General features: G+C 44.7%; 1 protein-coding gene across 2 annotated transcripts in view; it reads right to left on the bottom strand.

Moving 5' to 3' along the window:
- Nucleotides 1-23716, bottom strand: part of LOC117659115 (claudin-34-like) — a 49133-nt gene that overhangs the window by 8242 nt on the left and 17175 nt on the right. For both annotated transcript variants that reach the window (XM_087878802.1, XM_087878803.1), the window contains exons 4-6: nucleotides 11600-11666; nucleotides 6913-7236; nucleotides 5838-5904 (exon numbers count right to left, since the gene is read on the bottom strand). In XM_087878802.1, the coding sequence (XP_087734928.1) occupies nucleotides 5887-5904; nucleotides 6913-7236; nucleotides 11600-11666 (409 nt within the window). In that variant the 3' untranslated portion in view covers nucleotides 5838-5886. The remainder of the gene's footprint in view (nucleotides 1-5837; nucleotides 5905-6912; nucleotides 7237-11599; nucleotides 11667-23716) is intronic.

Genomic DNA, 23716 nt, shown 5'->3' with positions numbered 1-23716 from the left:
TCTAATAGAAAATTCCAATCCACTCTATCAAAGGCCTTCTCCGCATCCAAGAAAACCAGCACTGCAGGGATCTGTTTATTCTTCTCAAGATATTCCAATAAATCTATAACTTGCCTTACATTGTCCTTCATATATCTACCCTCTATAAATCCCGCTTGATCATCGTGAATCACCTCTTGAATTACTGGCATCAATCTGTTGGCTAGTACTTTTGCATAAATTTTATAATCATTATTCGGAAGAGATATTGGTCTATAGTTCTCCGGTTTTTTAGGACCTACTTGCTCTTTTGGTATCAAAGAAATATAAGCTGTTTTCCATGATGGGGGTATTTTACCCCCTTGTTGTATATTACAAAATAAGTCTCTGAGTTGTTCCACCATTTCTGCTTGCAAAGTTTTATAATACACTGCAGTCAAGACATCCGTTCCAGGAGCTTTAGCTGTTTTCAATTGTTTAATTGCTGCAATTATCTCCTCAACTGTTATAGGATGATTCATTCTTTCCTTTTGTTGATTAGTAATTTTTGTAACTCTTTTATTTTCTAAATATTTTTCTATAAGTCCATTCTGCATGTCATCTTTAGCATATAGTTTGGTATAATAATCTACAAAAGCTTCTTTGATTAATTTTTGTTGAGAAGTTTCTTTCCCTCCAATATCAATACTATCAATAGTCCTCATAGTCTGCTTCTTCCTTAATGTGTAAGCCAACCATCTACCCGGTTTATTGGCATTACAAAATGTATTATGCTTCGCATATTGTAAATTTGTTGCAGCTTGTTCCGCCATAAACATTTGGAATTGATCTTTCAAAAGTTTTATAGCACCACGTATTCTTTCATCTGTTGGATTTTTAATAAGTAGCTGTTCTTTATTCTTTATCTCCACTTCCAGTTCAGATCTTTTCTTTTGTCGATTCAGTTTATGTTTAGAATTCATATGAATGAGTATCCCTCTCATATACACTTTACTCGCATCCCACACGATTTCAATTGGGGTACCCTTATTCAAATTTATTTCAAAAAATTCTTTAATCTGTTTTTTAAGTTCTGTTATATTTTTTTCGTATCTAAACAAATTTTCATTTAATCTCCATGATCTTCTCTCGGTCTTTCCAGTCTCAATTTCTATCCATACAGGACTATGATCGGATAGAGTTCTTGGAAAAATCTTAGTTCTTTTTGTTTTAACAAGTAAATCATTTGATAATAAAATAAAATCAATCCTAGAAAAAGATTTATGTCTATCAGAGAAAAAAGTATAGCCCAAGTCTTTTGAATTATGTATTCTCCATATATCTTTTAATTCCAAGTCTTCTTTCATATCAAAAAAGGTTTGTGGTAGTCTAATCCTTGACTTCGCCAGACTCTTTTTATCTAATTTGGAATCAATTACTCCATTCCAATCTCCCATAATCAAAATAGATCTATAATCCCATTGCAATATTTTAGTATGCAAAATTTTATAAAAGTGATCCTGTTGTTGATTAGGAGCATAAATTCCAATCACAAGAATTTGGCCATGTACAATGTGCAGTTCGATTGCTATAAACCTGCCACCTTCATCTGCTTCTATAAGTTTAGCTGACAGTCTTTTATTTATGTAAATAACCACACCATTCTTTTTTTCTGAATTTGAAGCTATAAAATGTATTCCTAATTTTGAATTTATCAAATATTTTTGATCTTGTGTTCTGACATGAGTTTCTTGTAGACAAATTATATCATTATTAAATTGTCTCAAATATGTAAATATCTTCCTCCTTTTCTGTGGTGAGTTCAATCCATTCACATTCCAAGATAAAAACTTAACCGTCATGTATCCCTTTTTGAAGCGACGAGCAGAATTGCCGGATATCTTCCAAGATCTTTGGCTTTGCTCCCCCCATGGCTTCACTTTCTTGTGTAGTACTCTTGACTCCTTTTTTGTATTGTTGTGCCTTAGCTTTTTCCTGTGATTGCTTTTCTTTGAGTTGTTTAGAAATTGCACGAGTTATACGCTGGTCTTTGGCTTCAGCCATTCGAGCTAGATCCAAAGCCACATCTCTTGTAGTCAAAATTGGAGAAGATTCTAACAGGGGCTCCTCCAAAAAACCTCCTGTAGCACCTGCATTTCCACTAGCTCTGATTCAACCTGCTTAGGCTGCTCTTCCATCTCTTGCTGAGGTTGCTTCTCCTTATCACTCTCCTTTATCTCCAACACAGTAGATGTACGTGGAGATGGTGATCTCTCTTTAAAAACAGTGTAGTAGAAGTGTTCCGCCTTTTCAACAGTATTCAATCGATATCTTTCTCCATTGTACTTCAAAATTATACCAGTTGGAGCATCCCACCGAAATGGGATCTGTAATTTTTTTTAATTCATTTACTAAAAAACCAAAATCTTTTCTATCTTTCAACATCTTAGGCGGCAGTTCTTTATAAATTCCAATTTGGGCTCCCTCCACTTGCACAGAAGAAAGAAAAGATTTTTGCAAGATATCATTTCTCAATCTTCTATCTGTGAAATATATCACCACATCTCTAGGCAGTTGTCTTTGTCTGGCCACCCACGAGTTCACTCTGTAAATTTTGTCTATTTTGTAAAAAATCTCTTCAGAATTAATTTTTAACAACACAGCCAAAGCATCAGCACAAATCTGTCTCAAGTCTTCTCGGTCATTCTCCTTAATACCTCTAATTCTTATAGCGAATTCCATAGACCGGAACTGCATCATCGTAATTTCATTTTCAACTCTCTGCATTTTATTATCCACATCAGAAATTTTGAAATCAGTATCCTTTATTTTAACATTCACTTCTGATTTAAATTCTTCCAATTTAGAGTCCACTTTGATAATAATTTCTGACAAGCCAGACACCACATTCGATAATTTATCAGTCACCTTGCCATAATTCTCTTTCACCAGCTTTTTCATTTCATTAATTTCCTGCTTAATTTCCTGTTGAGATTTTTGAAATTTATCATCCATTTCCTGTTGAGATTTTTGAAAATTAACATCCAGAGCCTGAGTAATAAATTCTTTTAAACTTTCAAAATCAAAATCTTTTTTCTGACTCTGCTGGGCAGGGGGAAACTGCTGTTCAGACTTGTGTGGGGGATCCCCCCCCCCTGCTGCCTTGCCTTCCTGTTTTTTAGAAGCCATTCTGCCACGTGGATTAGATTTTCTGAAAAAGGAGATCCTTTTTCCTTTTCCAGCACCACAAAGTCCTCTAAAAAAATCCCCCAGGTTTAATCAAGTTGGAGATAAAATTGAACTGAAGCAAGCTCAGGCTTATTTAAAAAGGATTTTTTCTCCCTCTTCTCCTGTTCCTGCTTGTTACAAGCAGTGCAACTTTGTAACTTGTTAAAATAACTTTACAAGACCACTCTCACTCTCAGCTTGTTAACGCTGGAGCCGGGCGCCATTTTTCAAGCCGCTTTCACTCGCTCTGATGTTTGCTTAGATCAGAAAGTCACAAAAGAGATAATACTTGCAGTTTCTTGGTTTAAAGGTTCAGGTTATTTTTTCCGCTAATTAATGAAGTTAATTTCAATCAGTTTGGATGTTTGCTGCAGCCGGCTTGCTCTGCAACAGGCAGAGTCGTCCCACGCCGTCCGGAGTCTCAGCAAGTTGAAAGGGAGCCGCACCTGTTTCCTCCCCAGTAGCGATCTTCTGGGGGCTCACAGGGGCTCGACCTGCACCTTGCTTACTCTTCTCCTTCAAATCCTTCAGATTCTGGAGTTTTCAAGCCGCTTCTTGAAATCGAAGCGGCTCTACAGGCGGCGGGGCTGGCGGTCCTTAAAAAGGGACCGTCTTTCACCGGAGGCAAACAAACCGGAAGTCAATACAAGCTGTTTTATAGATGGCATATGGCCCCAGCTAGGATAGCGAAGATCTACCCCAATTCGAGCCCTAAATGGCACTGGCTCCCGGTGGTCTTCCGGGTGCGCTTCAAGGTTTTGGTTACTATCTTTAGAGCACTCCATGGCTCAGGACCAGGGTACTTACGAGACCGCCTCCTGCCACCAATAGCCTCTCACCGACCAGTTCGCTCCCATAGAGAGGGACTCCTCAGGGTGCCGTCGGCCAAACAATGTCGACTGACGGCCCCCAGGGGGAGAGCCTTCTCTGTGGGGGCACCTACCATCTGGAACGGGCTTCCCCCGGAGTTACGAAACATCCAAGACTTACGCATATTCCGCCGTGCCCTGAAAACATTTCTATTCCAACAAGCTGGTCTGGCCTAACTCTCCTTTTTTAATTGGCTTTTAAACTAGCTTTTAAATCGGGTTTTAGACCTCTTTAGATAAATTTGGATGTTTTAATCTTTGAGCCTAAATTACTTAATCTGTTTTTTAATAGTTTTTAACTTCTATATGTATTTGTATTTATTATGGCTGTTCACTGCCCTGAGTCCTTCGGGAGTAGGGCGGTATACAAATATGAAAAATAAATAAATAAATAAATAAATAAATGTTGGAAATGTGACCATCAGCAGGGTACTTTCTATCACTGCTGGTGGACTTGTAATCAGGCACAAAAATTCTGGAGGATGATATGGATGTGGATTAGAGAAATAATAAAAGAAAATTTTGATTTCGAACCAAAAGCCTTTCTCTTGGGAATTTTGAAAATTGAATATGCAAAAAAGAAAAAGTACTTAATTATACATATTCTGACAGCCACTAGAATTTCCTTTGCCCAGTATTGGAAAGAAAAACAAATACCACCTCAAGAACATGTTATTGGGAAAATACTGGAGTGCGCTGAAATGAAAAAACTGACTTCAGAAATTAATGACAGAGAAGATTCGGAATTTTATAGCGTGTGGGACATGTGGTACGAATGGATGGGGAAAAGAAATAAAGAAGGAAATAGAGTACAGAGATTAAATATTAATTAATCAACAAAATCCATATGAACAGTATTACATTTAGTCTTAGAGATTTGAGCACTATTATCTTTAAGTGTTTTGAAATTAAATTTAGCTTTAAGAAACAATATCAAATAAAAGACAAGTAATAATGCATGTAGATGTATATATGTATATAATTGCACCAATGAACCAAAAATGTATTGAATGTATCACTATATGTTATAATAAAAATCAAATTAAAAAAAAAAAAAAAGAACTGGCCATGGGAGAAACAGTCACTCGTCAGATGCACACCAGCCACTTTCAAAGTCTGTGCCTTATTGATGGTAAGGGAGTAGCAAACCTTAATGGGAAATTGTAAACTTTTGAACTCGAAGTGGTAGTCTGATGGGATCAGAGGAATTCAGGGTATGAAAACGATTTCTCCCCGATTGATGCCTGTGAATATCGTGGCTTCAATTATGTGTTTGTACAGAGTCTTCACCTGAAGCCTGGTGCCATTGCACAGTTTCGGAGGGGTTAGATTGCGTAATAGCATGATTGGAGCGCCAACCTTGAGGTAGAGGACACGAGGTGGTAATCCTGGTGGGTTGACAGTGTGCAAGAACTCCACAGGGTAATGTACAGCATCCTCGACCTCCATTACCGAGTCTACAGATTCATACTTCATATGCTCAGTGGACAGCTATTTTCAGCTATTTAAGTGTCAATTTATCAAGCCCGATCACATAATTTCATAGCAAAGCATGGGTATCCAGCTAGTTTTTAATATAGTACAATATAACAAAATCAACCCCCACCTCCCACCCACCCATCCCGCCCCGGCGACAGCAGATCAGATGAATCATTTAATGGGCTCCATCCCACCCTAGGTTTGTCACGTAAAATGTCTAACTAACATATGCCCCCACTGTTCCATGGCCTATCAAGGGTTAACACTACTACACAACCCATCACTCCCACAATCCCACCTTACCTTGACTCCTCCCCCTGGGTATAAAAGGATGGTCCACATGGGCACCAGGTCAGTTCCAGCCATATACCTGAGAAGGAAAGACATAGGTCAGTTACTAGTGCATATCTAGGACTGTGATATATTTATAACTACAAATAAATAAACTGCAACAATTGCTATTTTGTATTGTGAGTTATTGGGCTAGATCCCAATTAACAAAATGGTAGCAGAGGATGGTTGCCCATAACTCCCAGCCATGTCTGAGCAAGCTGTGTACTCAACGAAGAACAGAATAAACACCAGAGCTTTTACCAGGCAGATGGCAGCGCAACTAACGTCCACCGGAGCCACTCCAAAGACTACCCCAACTGCGAATGTGCGGACCATCGACTTGAGCACGCCATCCAAGGGTGAGGAACAGCGGGAAGAAGAAAATGATGACTACAGAGGCACATCACGAGAGAATGATGACCTCAGACAAGCCATACTGAAAATAATGGAAATGCCCGCCTCTAATGAGGACCTTGTCGCGAATCTCCAGAGCCTACTCGAGAGCCGTGGAGCAGCGACTGAAGGACCGGAACCAACCCAAGAAGCCACCATCCCAGTAAGAGAGGAGCCACCCCAACTCAGCACGCCAGAAGCAGCCAAGTCTATTTTCATGCCTTTTTCGCGGCGGCCATCTTGGAATGGCCAACAGCCAATGGGAGGCCTGGATTCAAACCTCTTGGCACGAACTAGCCCTGAACTCAAAAAAAATAAGGGGCCATCCAAAAATAATGAGGGAAAACAAAAACAAGTCACCAGGAGCTCGCCTACTGAGCTCGAAATAGAAAGGGCCATCGAGACCCTCGCGGCAGCATTTGGCCCCACTTACAAGCCGCCCAACCTTCCTCCGGGCCTCGGAACGACCCCCGAGGCCCAAAGAAACAACCTGATGCCCACCAACAACGAGACACCGACTGCAACACACCAGAGGGACGCGACACCAGCCACTAGCGAGACGCAGCCACCCGCCATCAACACACCGACCCCGTGCGCACCACAAACCAACCGGCGCAAGACCCGAGGCCCAGGACCCAAGCGGACCACTTACCTGCACCAAAGCCTCCGCCGGGCTTTTCGGCCCGACCCATGACCAGCATCTACTGACCGGAGCCATTCGCCGTGACCACCAACCAGCCGATCTTCTGGAGGCCCCGCCCGGCGAACACGAACCTTCCAGGCCTCCTGCCGGCGCTCGATGATGATCCTGCAGCCCAGGACCAGCTCCGGACTTCCGCTGCCCAGCTCTGAGCTCCCAGGGGTGAGTCCGACCTTCCCCTGGCAGGGCTGGGCCTAGCTTCAGGAGCCGCAGCCACGAGCTCCTCACCCGACGGATCCCAGCAGAGAATGAGCTTCGCACATGCTCAGTTTCCCCCTGTTGGAAGTGAAGGGGAAAAAATGACTGCTTGTTTTTTTAACCTGTCAGCCTGTATACCAGTCCCTTACTGTGAGTTCCCACACATCCAGGACCATGGACAGCTGCCTTTTGTAAGTAGCAGTTCTCACAACTCTGGGACTTTACCCAATGGCTTTCCCAAGCTTCAATTAGATGGGAAAAATCTCTTGGAGTGGAGCCAACAACTCCAAATAGTATTTTTGAGGTAGAATGTACTTTTTCTGATTTCTAAGCCACCCAGTACACCATGGTCTTTTGAGACTGATTGTATACACCACAAAGCTTTTTGTTTATTGTTAGCAAGTATATCACCCACCATGTACCCCAACATAGGTAACCACCTGACCGTGTATGAGGTTATGCAGAAACTATATGGCTTATTCTACAGTAGGAGCAGGGCCACCACCACAAGAATATCAAGAGACTTTCACTCTGCCAGACTCAGGCCAGGGGTGTCCATGAGTGAGCATTTATTAAAACTCAATGCCACCAGGGCTGAATTACTGCAGAGAGGTGAGAACATCACAGAAGAAAGCATGATGAGTATAATCATAAATTCACTAGATCCCAGCTGGGATAACTTTGTCACACAACTAGACAGCCTAAGCGTAGGGCACATATCATTAGATAGTCTCACCAACAAACTAATTGCTGAAGATAGTTTAAGAAGGGACCGCCACCTGTCCAGAAAAGAGCTCAGACCTATAAAGAGGGTTGAGTTTCAGGACAGAATAAATAGCATCCCTGAATGTTTCTCATGTGGTTCCAGGAACCATTTTAAAAGGGACTGCCTCAGAAATACCAGAGACGAGGTATAATGAGCGCAGGGAAAGGCCTGAATTCGGACGAAGATACCAAAGGGGACACTCTCCAGATCACAGACCCACAAAGGAACGAGGGCGCGGATGGTCTCCCAACCCCAGGCGAGGTAGAGAGTGCAGGGACAGCTCCCGAGACAGCAACACAGGCTCTGTGTATGGTTTTAGGTATGGAGGACCAACTCTCAGTCAGGGAGATAAGGAGAATATTTGGCTCATAGATTCAGGAGCCACCAACCACACTACATACAATGCCAAATTATTCACCACTTTTACTGAGGTGAACTTTGAGATAAAGGTAGCCAATCAGAGCAATGCCAGAGTAATTGGAAAAGGGAGCGTACACATCCCAGGGATAGGAGAAATAGAGGGGGTGCTGTTTGTGCCTGAAATACCATACAACGTACTGGCCACCATAAAATTAAGTCGGGACACTAACATTGAGGTGGTATTCAGGAAAGGTAGGGTATACATGTCCAGCAACGGAGAAAACATTGGGGAAGTGACAGTACATAACGGCCTACCATACTTCACACCAAACGAGGGCGATCAACAGTGCGTAAACATAAACATAGCCGGTGAGAAAAGGGAGAATAGAGAAACAGAGGGGGTCAATCAGAAGACCACAGTTTTCCTAGGGAGACCTGTCCACGACACTTGCGCCCATCTCCTCCATAGGAGACTAGGCCACATTGGGTTCCCAGTCAAAAAAATGTTTGAATGTACTGAAGGATTGAAAGTAAAGAGTTGTGAAAATTACCTCGAGTGTTCTGTCTGTAAATGCTCAAAGATCAAGGCTAGGCCGAGACCAAAGAAATCAGGGCAGACCACTGATTCCACTTTCCAATTAATACACCTGGACCTGGTAGGGCCACTGAAACAATCTATCAGGTACAAGGAGAGGTTTTTCTTAACCATTGTGGACGATTTTAGCCGCTACGGTTTTGTATACACACTCAAACACAAAAATGAGGCATTCCAGAGGTTCAAGGAATTCTATAAGAGGGTGGAGGTTCAACACAATACCAGAGTCAGACAGATAATGACAGACCACGGTTCCGAGTTCATGTCCAGGGACTTTTCAAAATGGTTGAAGGAACGCGGCATACTGCATTTCACCTCCTCCCTATTTTTGGCCTTCCAGAATGGTGTGGTAGAACGCAAAAATGGCATCCTCCAAACCATGATGAAGTGTGTCCTAGAAGATGCGGGGATGGGCCAAGCTTTCTGGTCAGAAGCTCTCCATTATTCAAATTACACATTAAACAGACTCTGGTCTAGCGTAATTGACAAAACACCGTATGAGATGATGCACAAAAGAAAGCCGAACCTGGCACATCTCCACGTGTTTGGTGTTCCAGCAGACGTACACATACCCAAACAATTAAGAAGAAAAGGAGACAAGGTCTCCAAGAGACTAAGGTTCATGGGATACGAAACAGGAACAAAAGGCTTCAGATTCATAGATAGCAACAACAAATTCATGGTGTCAAGGTCAGCAGATTTCCATAAACACTGCAACTGGTCCAAACTGCACTCAAACGACATCTTTCTTGGGGGAGACACATCCAGACCCGAACAGAGGGAAAGGGACTAGGACACAGGCAAAGCTGGGGAAACCAAAACCCACAGACCCAAACACCATGGGTTTCCTCAAGATTGAGGAATGGAAGGAAGGACACCCCACACTAAGCCTTGACAAACTCATGATAAGGAAGCCGGATGTCTACACGAGACAGACACAGTACGAGCGAACTGAAACAAAACACCAAAGACGCTCGAGGATTACATCATCTCCATACAGACGAACAACATCACCCCCAACTCTTATGAGGAAATACTCAAACTTCCTCAAGAAGAAAAAGAGAAATGGGAACAAGCCATGGAAAGGGAGATGAGAAGCCTCAAGGACCTACAAGTATACACACCAGCCAAAGCACCAGATGACAAAAAACCTATTGGGACTAAGTGGGTATACAAAATTAAACCACTAGAAGATAATAAGGTATTATACAAAGCAAGACTGGTTGCCCAAGGTTTTGCTCAAAAATACCCAGAGGACTATACAGACACATATTCCCCCACCGTCAGAGCCAAAAGTGTCAAGAGCACTCTAGTAATAGCTTCCATACTAGGACTAGGAGTGTATCAGTTCGATGTACAAACTGCATACCTGCATGCCGATTTAGACAAGAAAATTTATGTCAAGGCCCCACCAGGAATTGACGATGGGAAAGGTAGCACTTGGCTCCTAAACAAAAGTCTATACGGTCTCAGACAGTCAGGCAAAAGATGGTATGACTGCCTAGCCAGGACCTTCACATCAATGGGTTTCACCGCCACCTCAGCAGACAAATGTTTCTTCATAAAAAGGGGAAAAGGGTCAATCGAAAATGTCCTTGTTTACGTAGACGACATATTGTACATACGGAAGCAGAAATCCAGATGTGACAATTTTGCTGATGAACTAAGGAAACATTTCTCACTAAAATCATTGGGGACAGTAGATAAGTACTTAGGGGTCCACATAATCAAAACAGACAAGAGTTTCCAACTCTCCCAAAGGGAGAAAATCATAGAGCTGTTACACAAATGTAACATGTCAGAAGCCAAACCCAGCGAGATCCCCATGCAACCGGACTTCCTAAAGAATATGTACAATGAAGCAGAACCATTCACAGATAACAAATTATACAAGTCTACCATAGGCTCACTACTATACATAGCTAACTGGACAAGGCCCGATATCGCCTTAGCAGCCAACCTATTATCCAGACATGTCAGCCAACCCACAGTCTATCACTGGGATGCCATCAAGAAGATACTCAGATATTTGAAATACAGTGCTGATGCCTACTTATGCCTTGAACTCAACATATCCAAGGAGCCAAAACTATCGTGCTATGCAGACGCCGATTGGGCAGGAGATATCAAAAGCCAGAAAAGCACTTCTGGTTACATCTTCTTCCTCAACAACAGCCCCATACATTGGTATACAGGTAAACAAAAACTAGTGGCCACCTCCACCACCGAGGCAGAGTTTATATGTATGTCTAAGGCTGCCAACAATCTAACCTGGTTCGATGACCTACTCAATGACATTTGGACGCAGCCATCGTATCCTATAGTCATCCACGAGGACAATAAAGCTGCCATTGAAATATCAAAAGCAGACGCCGTGGGTCAAAGGTCACGCCACATAGATATAAAATGCAAACATGTCAGACAACTGTCAGAGATCGGTTTCATCAGGGCCATACATTGTGACACCGAGGAGCAAACAGCGGACATACTCACCAAGCCACTACAACACAAACAACACGCATATCTCATGTCAAAATTACGTGTCTACATGTAGATCATATGTGTATGTATATAGAGAAGCCATGTACTCCCCATCAGTTAGACATTTAGAGGGGGTTTTGTCACGTAAAATGTCTAACTAACATATGCCCCCACTGCTCCATGGCCTATCAAGGGTTAACACTACTACACAACCCATCACTCCCACAATCCCACCTTACCTTGACTCCTCCCCCTGGGTATAAAAGGATGGTCCACATGGGCACCAGGTCAGTTCCAGCCATATACCTGAGAAGGAAAGACATAGGTCAGTTACTAGTGCATATCTAGGACTGTGATGTATTTATAACTACAAATAAATAAACTGCAACAATTGCTATTTTGTATTGTGAGTTATTGGGCTAGATCCTCACAATTAACAGGGTTCCCCAGGCCCAATGGCAGAACCAGGTCTTCAGCGCCTTCCGGAAGAGTATTAGAGTGGGAGCCATTCTAATCTCTGAGAGAATGATGTTCCAGAGAGAGGAAGCCACCATGGAGAAGGCCGTTCTTCTGGGTCCCACCAGGTGGATGGGATGGGATGGGATGGTACCCGCAACATTCCCTGCCTCCTCACCAGATATTATTTGATGGACAGCAATGGTACCAAAACATAATTTTGCAGCTTTGGCTAACTAAGAGGAAAAGAACACTTCCTTCTTCCAAACGTCCATGGGATTTGATTATACACTCTGGCATTATTAAATCCTCACACAGATCATATAAGTAGTATATTCCCCACTTCACATCCCTCATTTGATTCTTTTGGATAGGAATTAAAGAGAGACACATTGTTCTGTCCCCAAACACGACAAACCCTCTGAAGTTAACTCAAAGATTCCTTTATTAGGAGCGCCAGCAGTCCCGGCAAAATGTTTCTCTCTCACCACAGGCTAACAAGTCCAGCCACCCAGAAGATGAATAGTTGTCTGCCACATCTATTCATCCCCACCCCCTGCCTTTTATCCCCAGAGCTAGGGTGGGGCTTCGCTAGCAGTAGTGGCTCTTCCTTCCTGAGGACTGGCCCACGGATTTCCACTACTCTCCTCTCCTCTGCCTTCTGTGCATCCACACATCAGGCACTGGACCCAGCTGTTCCTCCTCTTCCTCATCAGCCACGTCCAGACCTGGGGGCTGTTGACTCTCCATCTGAGGGCTGACGGAAAGTCCAGGCTCTGCCTCTGTCTCTCTCTCTGCCAGCTCCATTCCCTCTTCCTCCTCGGAGCTCTCAGGTTGCCTTAATGCTGACCTTGACTCCCAAGCCGCCTCCTCTGATTCAGCTGCTGGAGGGGCTGGTGGCAGACAGGCCACAACACACATGCTCTCAAGTGGTGCGGTGGATCTACAGTGATTTTTTTTTTTTAAGTTTCATGATCTGGATGAAGGTGATGGGAGCAGGAGTGAGAGGCCTTCTTGAGTAATGTTTTCAGTAATTAGGAGTGCCTTTGATTGATGTTTCTAGTTCTTTGAAATAAAACATCAAATTCTCCATGAGGAATGTGGGATCTGATAAGAAATGATTCAAACCTCTAGCAATTTACAAGCTCATGATGCCTCATTATAATGGAAAAAACCACACCTCCTGCATATGACAGTATAGGAATAACAGTTTTTGACACAAGCCAGCCCACCACGAGGGCTGCCTGGCTTGGGCTTGGGACAGTGGAGAGGTGGCAGACCTGAAGGTGCGCCCCAATCACATTTTGATTGGCACCGACTCCTTGTGTTTCTCCACTGCCTGAAAACCAATCCAATCTAAAGGTGCAATTGTCCCAGGAAACAGGAAAATGTGAAGATTTAGAGGGACACACCTCCAGAGACCTGGAAATAACATTGACTCATGAGTATTGCTTTTTTCTTACTTAAGTAAATCCTCACAAACAGGTGGGGGCAGGGCTGGGGTCCCAGTTCAGCAAAAAGCCTAAGCTCTAGCATTCTGGGTGTCAGGCATGCCTCCTTTCAGCACTCAAGAAAGAAAAACCCCGACTCCATTTTAATAGAGAAAGGTACTTTTACTGAATGGGAACTGAATGCAACCAAAGAAAAGCAAGGTCTGAAGCAAAGGCGCAAAAATCACATATAGAAAGCATCCCCCCCCCCAACTGTCCAGCGTAAATCATCCAATTCACAGGTTCTCCAGAGGTCATTTGGGTGCAAACGTCTGGCAGTGACATCTTCTTGCTACGCCGCGACTGTTGACCTTGAGATGTTATCAGCTTCAAAGAAAACGCTGCAGCAAGGTTTCACTTCCCTTCTCCTCCAGCTCGCTTCCCCCTCCCAAGAATTCCAATAGCTCCCCCTCCCCCCATTTTATGGCAGCCGAGCAAGTAAGCAATGAAAGAGCGGAGCCTGACATTCGGCCCTCCTGCAGAAGAGACATTATTCCTACAAGAAACAAAAATGACATACAAATGATGATCACAGAAATAAAGCATGACATAAAATCAGATTAAGGTTTATCAGGATATTTGGAGTGAAACAATTGAACTTTCCTTGGAGCTCGAACATCTCGTTTATTTACCCATTCAGCCTTAGATAATGGGAAATGTTTCCAGGCCACCAAATACCACGATGCTTTCTAGAGTCTAAGATTTCCTTGACCTCAAAATGCTGTTCCCCCTCAATTAGTATGGGGACAGGAGGAGGTTCTTGATCTGAACGTAAATGGGACGAATGCTCTGGTTTCAGCAAACTGACATGAAACACCGGATGAATCCGCCTCAAATTTTTTGGTAACTCCAATTGCACTGTGACTGGGTTAATTATTGCTTTAATTGTTATTTTTTTTATTGCTTTAATTTATATGCCGTCCTTCTCCGGAGACTCAGGGCGGCTTACAATGCATTAAGCAATAGCCTTCATCCTTTTGTATATTTTATACAAAGTCAGCTTATTGCCCCCACAATCTGGGTCCTCATTTCACCTACCTTAGAAAGGATGGAAGGCTGAGTCAACCTTGAGCCTTGGAGAGATTTGAACTTACAGTAATTGCAGACAGCTGGTCTTAATCACAATGCTTTTAGTCTGTTGAGCCACCAGGCTCTTCTAGTTAATGAGCCGAACTATCAGAAAAGGACCCACATACTTGGGTCCAAGCTTTTTAGACTTTTGGGTAGTTTGCAAGTATTTGGTGGAAAGGTAAACCATATCACCAACTTTATAAGTCCGCCCTTGGACCCTCTTCTTATCGGCCTGGGCTTTATGAGCCTGGTGTGCTTCATCCAGTGCCTTGAGTGTTACTGACCAAGTGCCATATAACTGTTCGATCCAATCAACTAAGGAGGGGATTTGTGGATTTTCCTGAGGCAACTCTAGAATGGGCACAAAATCTTGGCCAGGGCGCGCGGCTCTGGAATGTGCATTACCAGGGAGGACAGCATTTTCGGGTGGCAGCGGGAACGAGCCCAAGCAAGGGTTCAGGGTTGCAGCAGAACAAGCAGCCAAAGCCCATCTCCGCTGGCGCACCTGCCTCCCCCCCCCTTCTTCTTGCTGGCCCTGAGCGCACAAGGGAAGCGCCGGGTGGCTATTTTGAAAGGGCTGTCAGGGCATCGATTAATCCCATCTTTGGCTCTGGGAAAAATCACCCTGGTTTAGAGGATGGATCGTGGCTTATTCCTTGTTGCAATATTCTGAAAAGAAATGCGAAGAAAAGTTTTCTAATAAAACTCATTTATTTGTTATAAAGAAAATAAAACACCTCACTAACTAAGAAAAGTAATTGCTACATTTTGAAATAGTTCTTGCCGGCTATTTCTCAGCCGGACCTTTCTGAAAGAGAACAAAGGAAGGAGTGTGTGTAGCAAGTGAAGGAATGCAGACATGCGTAGTAACTTTTGATAACAATTCTTGGCAAGGTACGGAAAGTCTGATAGTCCAGAAATGATTAGCTCAGCTGGTAAATAAAATAACGCAGTGACAGGGGCGGGAGCGGTTTATGCAAGCCATGGGATAAGTGCATTGCATTTCAGGCGGCGGTTGGTCCCAGCCCACGCTGCCGCCTGAAAATTCTGTATCAGATCAATTGTTTAGTTTATTAGCTTCTCCACATTTTTTCATTCAATCTCCGACTGCTGAAACTTCCCCAAAGGTCCCTCCATGCGGCCCTTGCAAACTCCCCTGCGCTCCCTCTGCCCCATGCCAGCGAGGCCAGGAGCCACTGTTGCTCGAGGCCCGAGCCCCCCAAAGCCGGAGGAACCGGAGCTCCACTTTCCCCAAAAGGCTGGCAAGCTTTGAGTCCAGCCTTGGGGCCGCTGCCTTGCACCGGGTTGCCTCTCCCTGCATGTTGCTGTGGGTTTCCCCACGGAGAGGGCTGACTCCCTCAGTTGGAGGCCAAGAACGCAGCACCGGTTTGCGGCCGCTCCTCCCAAGGCAGCTCGGCTCAGCACCGTTCCTAATGCCAGCAGCGGGTCCTCCAAGCAGAGAGCAGGTGCCAGGCCGGCCGGAGATGCCGTCCCTTTGCTCTCTGCTCACCAGGCCGGGCAGCGGTCCAGCCAGGGCCGCCTCCGGGGAGAGCGTAGCGTGGCCAGGGTCCTGGCATTCCCTTGCTGGGTCCCTTGGAGCGCAGTGAGCAGGAAACCCAGGATCCGTCGGCAGCACGGACGATTCCCACCTGCGGTGATTGCAGGCGCCGAGCCCGATGGCGGGAGGGGGCAGCCGGGAGGAAGGGAGTCGAATGGGGTGGGGTGGACGGAATGGCCGGCACAGCCACAACTCCAGCTCCTTCAGTCGCAGGTTGCATGCGCCCTTTGGAACAGGGCTCTCCAACCTTGGCAACCTTAAGATTTGTGGACTTTGAGAACTCCCAGAGGTTGCCAAGGTTGGAGACCCCAGCCCTGCCTTGGAAAGGCCCGTCATAAGGTAGGCAGGAGGGTTCAACTCTCCCAAGCCTCTGCTCCCGCAAGGTGCATTTACAGCCTGGGGGCAGAGCTGCAGTCCTGCTTGCGCCATTCATTGCAAGCCTCAGCCGCCCACCAACCGGAGAAGGCAGGTGGGCCCGGCTGGCAGCAACCGCAGCCTCCTCGCATGTTTCCCCGCACCCCCTTCTGACTGGGGGAGCAGCATGGGCAAAAGGCTGCTGGTCCACCGGTGGTCCGGACCGGCTGGGACTGCGCAAGTAGGTCGCGCAGGCAGGGAGGGAGGGTATCCCTGGCTTACCTTGCTCTGCTCCCTTAGGAAGTGACCGCCGGGATTCCCTCTCTGTGTCTTTTGGCACGCGCGCCAATTGCTGGTTTTTGTGTGTGCATGTGCGCCAGAAACCAGACCAGCTGGCCGGTGCGCATGCACACTCTGGAAACAGGAATATTGTTTTCCTGGAGTGCGCATGTGCAATGGGCGGCTGCTTTTCCAATTTCCGGCATACCTGTGCACATGAAAACCAGATGACTGGCTTACCGGAACCTGGAAGAACAACGGGCAATGGCTCCGCGTCCCCGGAGTAATGGCTCTGTGTGCCACTTCCGGCACGCGTGCCATAGGTTCGCCAACACAGGTATATGGTATACCAAATATACGTAGCAATAACTGTTTGTGCTGTCAAGAGGGGTGCCGCAGGGATCGGTCCTCTCACTCCTTCTGTTCAACATTTATGTGAAGCCGCTGGGTGAGATCATCCATGGCTTCGGGGTGGAATTCCATCAGTACGCTGACGATACACAGCTGTACATCTCCACCCCAGGCCATCCCAACGATGCCCTTGAAGTGATGTCCTGGTGCTTGGAGGCCGTGAGGATCTGGATGGGGAGTAACAGGCTTTGACTCAACCCTTCCAAACCGAGTGGCTGTGGCTTCCGGCGTCCCGATATAGCCAGCTGGCACCATCGCTGGCTATTGGGGGCGAGTTATGGGCCCCCACGGAGAGGGCTCGCAACTTGGGTGTCCTCCTGGATGCATGGCTGTCTTTAGAAGAGCATATGACGGCCGTGGCCAGGGGGACTTTTCATCAGGTTCGCCTGATTCGCCAGTTGCGTCCCTTTCTGGATCGGGACTCCTTACGCACAGTCACTCAGGCACTCGTCACTTCCCGCCTGGACTACTGCAATGCTCTCTACATGGGGCTCCCCTTGAGGTGCACTCAGAGGCTCAGCTGGTGCAGAATGTGGCTGCGCGGGGGATTATGGGAGCGAGAGGGCGCTCCCATGTGACACCTTTCCTGCGCGAGCTGCATTGGCTCCCGGTGGACTTCTGGGTGCGCTTCAAGGTACTGGTTACCACCTTTAAAGCGTTCCATGGCATTGGACCTGGGTATTTGCGGGACCGCCTTCTGCCGCCAATAACCTCCCACCGGCCAGTACGCTCCCACAGAGAGGGACTCCTCAGGGTGCCGTCGGCTAGGCAGTGTCGGCTGGCGACCCCCAGGGGGAGGGCCTTCTCTGTGGCAGCACCTGCCCTCTCGAACGATTTGCCCCCGGAGATATGGAGGATATCAGATCTCCGGGCTTTTCACTGCGCCCTAAAAACTTTTTTCTTCCATCAAGCAGGGCTGGCATGAACCACCCCCCCCCGTTTTTGAGATATTAGATTTTTTAATTGTTTAATGGGTTTTAGTTGTAAGGTTCTTAATTTTCGGCCAAAGGGTATAATTCTTTTAAATTTTTAAATTTTGTATTGGATGTTTTTTACTTGGCTGTGCACCGCCCTGAGTCCACCAGGAGAAGGGCGGTATACAAATTAAAATAAAATAAAAATAAAAATAAAAGAGGCAATTCTTAGCAACCAAACCCAAGTCTCCTTTAAATGGCTCTTAACATTATCTTTGTTTCCCCCTCTGTCTCCTAATGGAGCCCCATTTTCCACAGAATGGGACGTTGTCTTACCTGAACGTCCATTTGGTCCTCGATGATCCGCCACTCCACTGTATGGGTTCCTTTCTCTGTCATTAGATCGACTGGGTGCCAATCAATTTTTTTCTCCACAGCTTTGTCCCGCCTCCTCCAACTGCGCATGTCCAGTCTTTTCACGAAGTCCATCCAGAACTATCCTCAGACTGTTACCTTTATTGTGTTCAGGACCATACTCATCGACTTCCATATCTACATCAACTATGGTCCTCCTGTAATTGTCGCTGTAGAGAAAAAAATAAAGAACACCCCAGCCGGACCAGGTGATGGATAATAACTGGGCGGGTCGGAGTGGCGGATCATCGAGGACCAAATGGACGTTCAGGTAAGACAACGTCCCATTTACCTCCTCGATGCTCCGCCACTCCACTGTATGGGACATACCCAAGCCTAATTGATTTGGGAGGGAACTGCATCCATCTCCTGGCCATGGCTGGGAATTAATGCTTGTAAAACTCTCCTACCAAAAGCCGCATCTGCGGATGCAAATGTATCTATTCTGTAGTGTCTTATAAAAGATGAAATAGATGACCAAGTGGCCGCTTTACAAATTTCCTCTATAGATGCTTGTTTAGCCCAAGCTATCGATGTAGCTGCACTTCTCGTAGAATGTGACACTATACCCCCAGGTACTTGATAACCTTTCGATTTATATGCAGTCGAAATGCATAACTTGATCCATCTACCTATCGTTGCTGATGACACTTTCTGACCCATAGTTGAAGGCAGAAATGAAATCAGTAAAGCTTCCGTCTTTCTGAATTCCGCTGTCTTAGTTAAATAATATTTCAATGCTCTACGTACATCTAACGTATGCCACATCTTTTCCTTCGGATGTTTCGGATCTGGGCAGAAGTTTGGTACTATAATTTCCTGCGCACGATGAAAAATAGTATTGATTTTGGGTATAAATGTCGGATCTAGTTTCATGACAACTCTATCCGGAAAAAACACACATAAATCTTTTCGAATTGACAATGCTGCCAATTCCGACACTCTCCTCGCTGATGTTATAGCCAACAAAAATGCTAATTTAATTGTCAAATGTCGTAAAGATGATTCTTTGATAGGCTCATAAGGACCAGATGTTAAAGATTGCAACACCAAATTAAGATCCCAATTCGGAAATCTATGTACCACGGGAGGTCTTAAATTTACTGTACCATGTAAAAATGATCTGATTCTCTCATCCTGTGAAATAGAATGCTTTCTATCTGTTGATAGTACTGTGGCTAATGCAGCTACCTGACGTCTCAGAGTTGCTGGAGCCAATCCTTTATCGAAACCTAACTGTAAGAATCTAAGAATGTCTTGAATGGAAGCAGATGTAGGGTCTATATGGTTTTCCAAACACCAAAGAGCAAACTTCCTCCAAGTTGCGTTGTAAATGCGAATTGTGGCTGGCCGTCTGGCTGCTTGAATAGTGGCAATAACATCATTCGGTAAATGGTCCTTCATTAAACGAATCCGTTCAAGCGCCAGACGGTCAACTGCAGCCATTCTGGATTTGGATGAAATATTGCTCCTTGACTTAGAGAAGTACTGTCCAGTGGTAACTTCCATGGTTTGTCTATTGATCGATCCTTTAGGTCTGCAAACTACTCCCGACGTGGCCAGTATGGAGCTATCAAAATGAGATCTGCTTTTTCGCTCATCATCTTTCTGATTACATATGGAATGATCGGAATAGGTGGAAATGCGTAAAGAAGCCCCTTCGGCCATGGGGCCCTCAACGCATTCTGATTTTCTGCACCCGGAGCCGGGAACCTGGAGAAAAATCTTGGGAGTTGTTTGTTCTTCTCTGTTGCAAACAAGTCCACTATCGGTGTTCCATATTTGATTACAATCAGGTTGAACAGTCGTGGGTGTAACATCCATTCTGCTTGATCTATTATTCCTCTGCTTAACCAATCTACTTGTTGATTTAGTGATCCTGAAATGTGTTCTGCTCTTATTGAACTTAAATTTCTTTCTGCCCATGCCATCAATCTCTCTGTCTCGCTCATGAGAGACTTGGACCTTGTTCCTCCCTGCCTGTTTAGGTGTGCCTTCGTGGCCATGTTGTCTGTGAGAATTAAAACATGTTTCTGTGCTAACTCCCTGTGGAAATGTAGAAGTGCTAATCTGACCGCCCTCAGTTCTAACCAATTTATGTTCTGTTGTTTCTCGACTAACGACCACGTCCCTTGAGCTAATTGAGAGTTCAGATGTGCCCCCCATCCTATGAGACTTGCATCTGTTGTCAGAATGACTCTGGCTGGTTCTAGAAACAGAGTCCCTTTGAATAAGGCCGGGGATAGCCACCATTTCAGCGAAATTCTCACAGACGGAGGAATCTTTATTTTCTTTAAGGAATTGGCTATTCCTTGTTTCTGAAATGGCAATAGAAGCCATTGTAGTTGACGAGAATGGCGTCTGGCCCACGGTACAATGTTGATCAACGATATCAGTTTTCCCAAAAGTTGGGACAACATTAACAGGGAAACTGTTCTGTGAAATAGAACCTGTGAAATCAAATTCCTTATGCTGTTCTGTCTGTCTTTTGAAAGATACACCATGCCTTGCTTTGAATCTATAATTGCTCCAAGGTGCAATAACCTTGTTGTGGTTATTAGATGACTCTTGTCCCAATTTATCGTGAGACCATGATCTTGTAGAGATTTGATCACCATTTCTCTGTCCCTTTGAGCCTTTTGTATTGTCGAAGACAGTATCAGAATGTCGTCCAAATAACAAACAATTCTTACCGACTGTTCTCTGAGCGTGGCCGCTACTGCTGCCATGAGTTTCGTGAACGTGCGAGGGGCTGATGATAGGCCAAACGGCATCGCTCGGTATTGAAAATGTTGGGTCCCGTAAGCAAATCTGAGAAATTTGCGGTGTGCAGGATGTATGGGAATATGAAGGTATGCTTCCTTCAGATCTATGGATTGCATGAGATCGTTTGATCGAACACATCTGAGTACTGTTCTCAAAGAATGCATTTTGAAGCGTCGGTACCTCACATGCAGATTCAAATGTTTCAGATTTAGAATACCGCGCCATCCACCCGAGCTTTTGGGCACAAGAAATAAGATCGAATAAAATCCCTTTGTCTGTTGAAGTAGAGGAACCTCTTCGATTGCTTTTATTTCCAATAAATGCTTTATCTCCATTTTCATAAGATGATGTTTGGACTGAATCAATGGTAGGGAACATTGAATGTAAGAGGAAGGGGGAAATGAAATGAACTCCAACTGAAGTCCGTCGGTTACAGTTTGTATTATCCAATTGTCTGTTGTTGACATTTCCCATTGGTGATAGAACAATTGGATTTTTCCGCCAATGGGAAAATGCATCAAGGAGTCATTTTCCACGACGGAAGGAACGAAAACTCGTTCCTCTAAATGGCCTCTTGAATCCTGCCTGACGTCTGCCCCTGTCCCGAAAGGAAGATCTTTCATTGGCATTGTTGTACTGTTGGTAAGATGTACGTGAAGAGTAGGATCCACCAAATCCCTGCTCAGAACGAAATGGCTGTCGTGAAAACGGAGAAAACCGACGCTCAAAACGTCTGTAAGCAAAAGGTAATACTTTCTTTTTATCCCGTCCTTCCACTAGAACGGCATCCAAAGATTTTCCAAACAAAGAATGACCTTGATATGGAGCTGATGTCAAACGCCATTTTGATCTCATATCTGCACGCCATTGACATAACCATAAAAGACGCCTAGAATTAACAGTAGACGCAAGGGCTCTAGAAGCAAACTTTGCAGCGTCTAAAGAAGCATCTGCGGCATATTTCGCTGCCGCAATCAATTTTGCTATATCATGTTGGGTGCGATTATCTTGAAATGGTACTCTATCCTTCAGTTGTCTGAGCCATACAAGTGAGGCTCTGTTAAAAAAAGATGCAGATGTAGCTGCCTTGATAGCCCAGGCTGCTGCTTGATGTGTTTTTTTGAAATTTAACTCCGCTTTTTTATCTTCCTGTCTTAAACCATCTCCTGCATCTCCTACTAACACAGATGATGAGGCAAGACTAGCTATTGGCTCATCTACTGATGGTACTTGTAAAATCGTATCTAATTTTGGAGCTGCACAATAAAGTTTTTTATCAAAGTTATTTGGAACTGAAATTGAACCTGGTCGTTCCCAAGGTTTCTGGACAACTTGGGCAAATAAATCAGGATAAGGAACAAAATCACTATCCGAAGTAGGTACTGGAAAAAGATTATTCATCGAATCAACTAGATTATTAGAAGAAGAAGATTGGTTAGAATCACTATCCATATTTGTAGCTATTTTTGCTTTGCGAAGGAGTGACTTAAACAAAGCAGGATTAAATAGACCTTGAAATGCCGGTTTGTCAACCACTTCTCCATCATCATCAGATAAATCAAATTCTTCCATGTTATCCTCTGGATCAATCAATTCTGGTGATTTACCTCCTTGTAAAGAATGTGCAAACTCAGCCCTAGGTACCTGATAATGACCAGAATGGACTGCCACTGGTTCCTTGGGTGCTGCAGGTAAACCTGAGTATTGTAAACCTGTTTGAAATATTCTGGTAAAGGTCTGGGTCAAAAAAGCCTGAAATTCTGAATTCTGTTCAGAAAGGGAATCCTCCCCAAGCCTAAGTCCAGCTGCAGTTGGCGTAAACGTGGCCTCTGGGACTGATCTTGTTAAATTTTTAATGAAAGGCCCTGATGGACCTGCTTCTTTTAATATAAATTCCTCTGGATTCTGGTCCATGTTCTGACCAGTCGCCAATGGATCTGCCAGATTTTTTAGGTTAGAGACCGAATCCTGAGTCATGCTCTGCTGACCTTGGTTCAACTGGGAATTAAGCATAATTATGTCATTTTCCCCACTTTGAATATTTGTCTGTGCCAAGCGCTTTGCTTTATCGAATTGCCTTTCCAAGGCATTATGTCTGCGCTGATCTTGTCTAGTTATTCTCAAAAACCCATCTGCTTGAGAGGATTGATGCTGATGAGAATGCCCTGAAGCTTTGGATTTAACCTTTTTTTGTCTGGTTGGCTTAGGAGAAGGTACTCTAATAGACTTTGATCCAACTCAGAGGAAATTGCCTCTTCTGCCATAATAAATCACACAACACCCCCGAAATAGAATAAGACTTTGAATAAAATTTATACTTTCCTGTATTAAGTAGCTGCTTTTCACAATCAGGAGTCAGGACCCAGACCAAACGCTGGAACTGTCCCTCACACAGCTTCCACCAGGCTTCCACCAAACAGCCCTCTAACCGCTCTGACCAGATGACGGTTGGGCGCAGTAACGGCGTTTCAAAGAGATGACCTTATTGCTGTTTGATCTTGCCGGATCGTTATCAAATTAGCCGCTCGTCTTTCGGCTGCTGAAAGCGCCGATTATCCCTTTTCGGAAGCAAGCTCCTGAGTATTTCAGTTTGCCGGCAAGGCAGGGACTTTGAAATTGCCGCTAACTTGAGGCTTAAATAGC

This window comes from Pantherophis guttatus, chromosome 14 (genome assembly GCF_059756535.1).
Source record: "Pantherophis guttatus breed Tessera chromosome 14, ASM5975653v1, whole genome shotgun sequence".
NCBI lineage: Eukaryota > Metazoa > Chordata > Lepidosauria > Squamata > Colubridae > Pantherophis > Pantherophis guttatus.
This window is presented reverse-complemented; position numbering and strand designations above follow the sequence as displayed.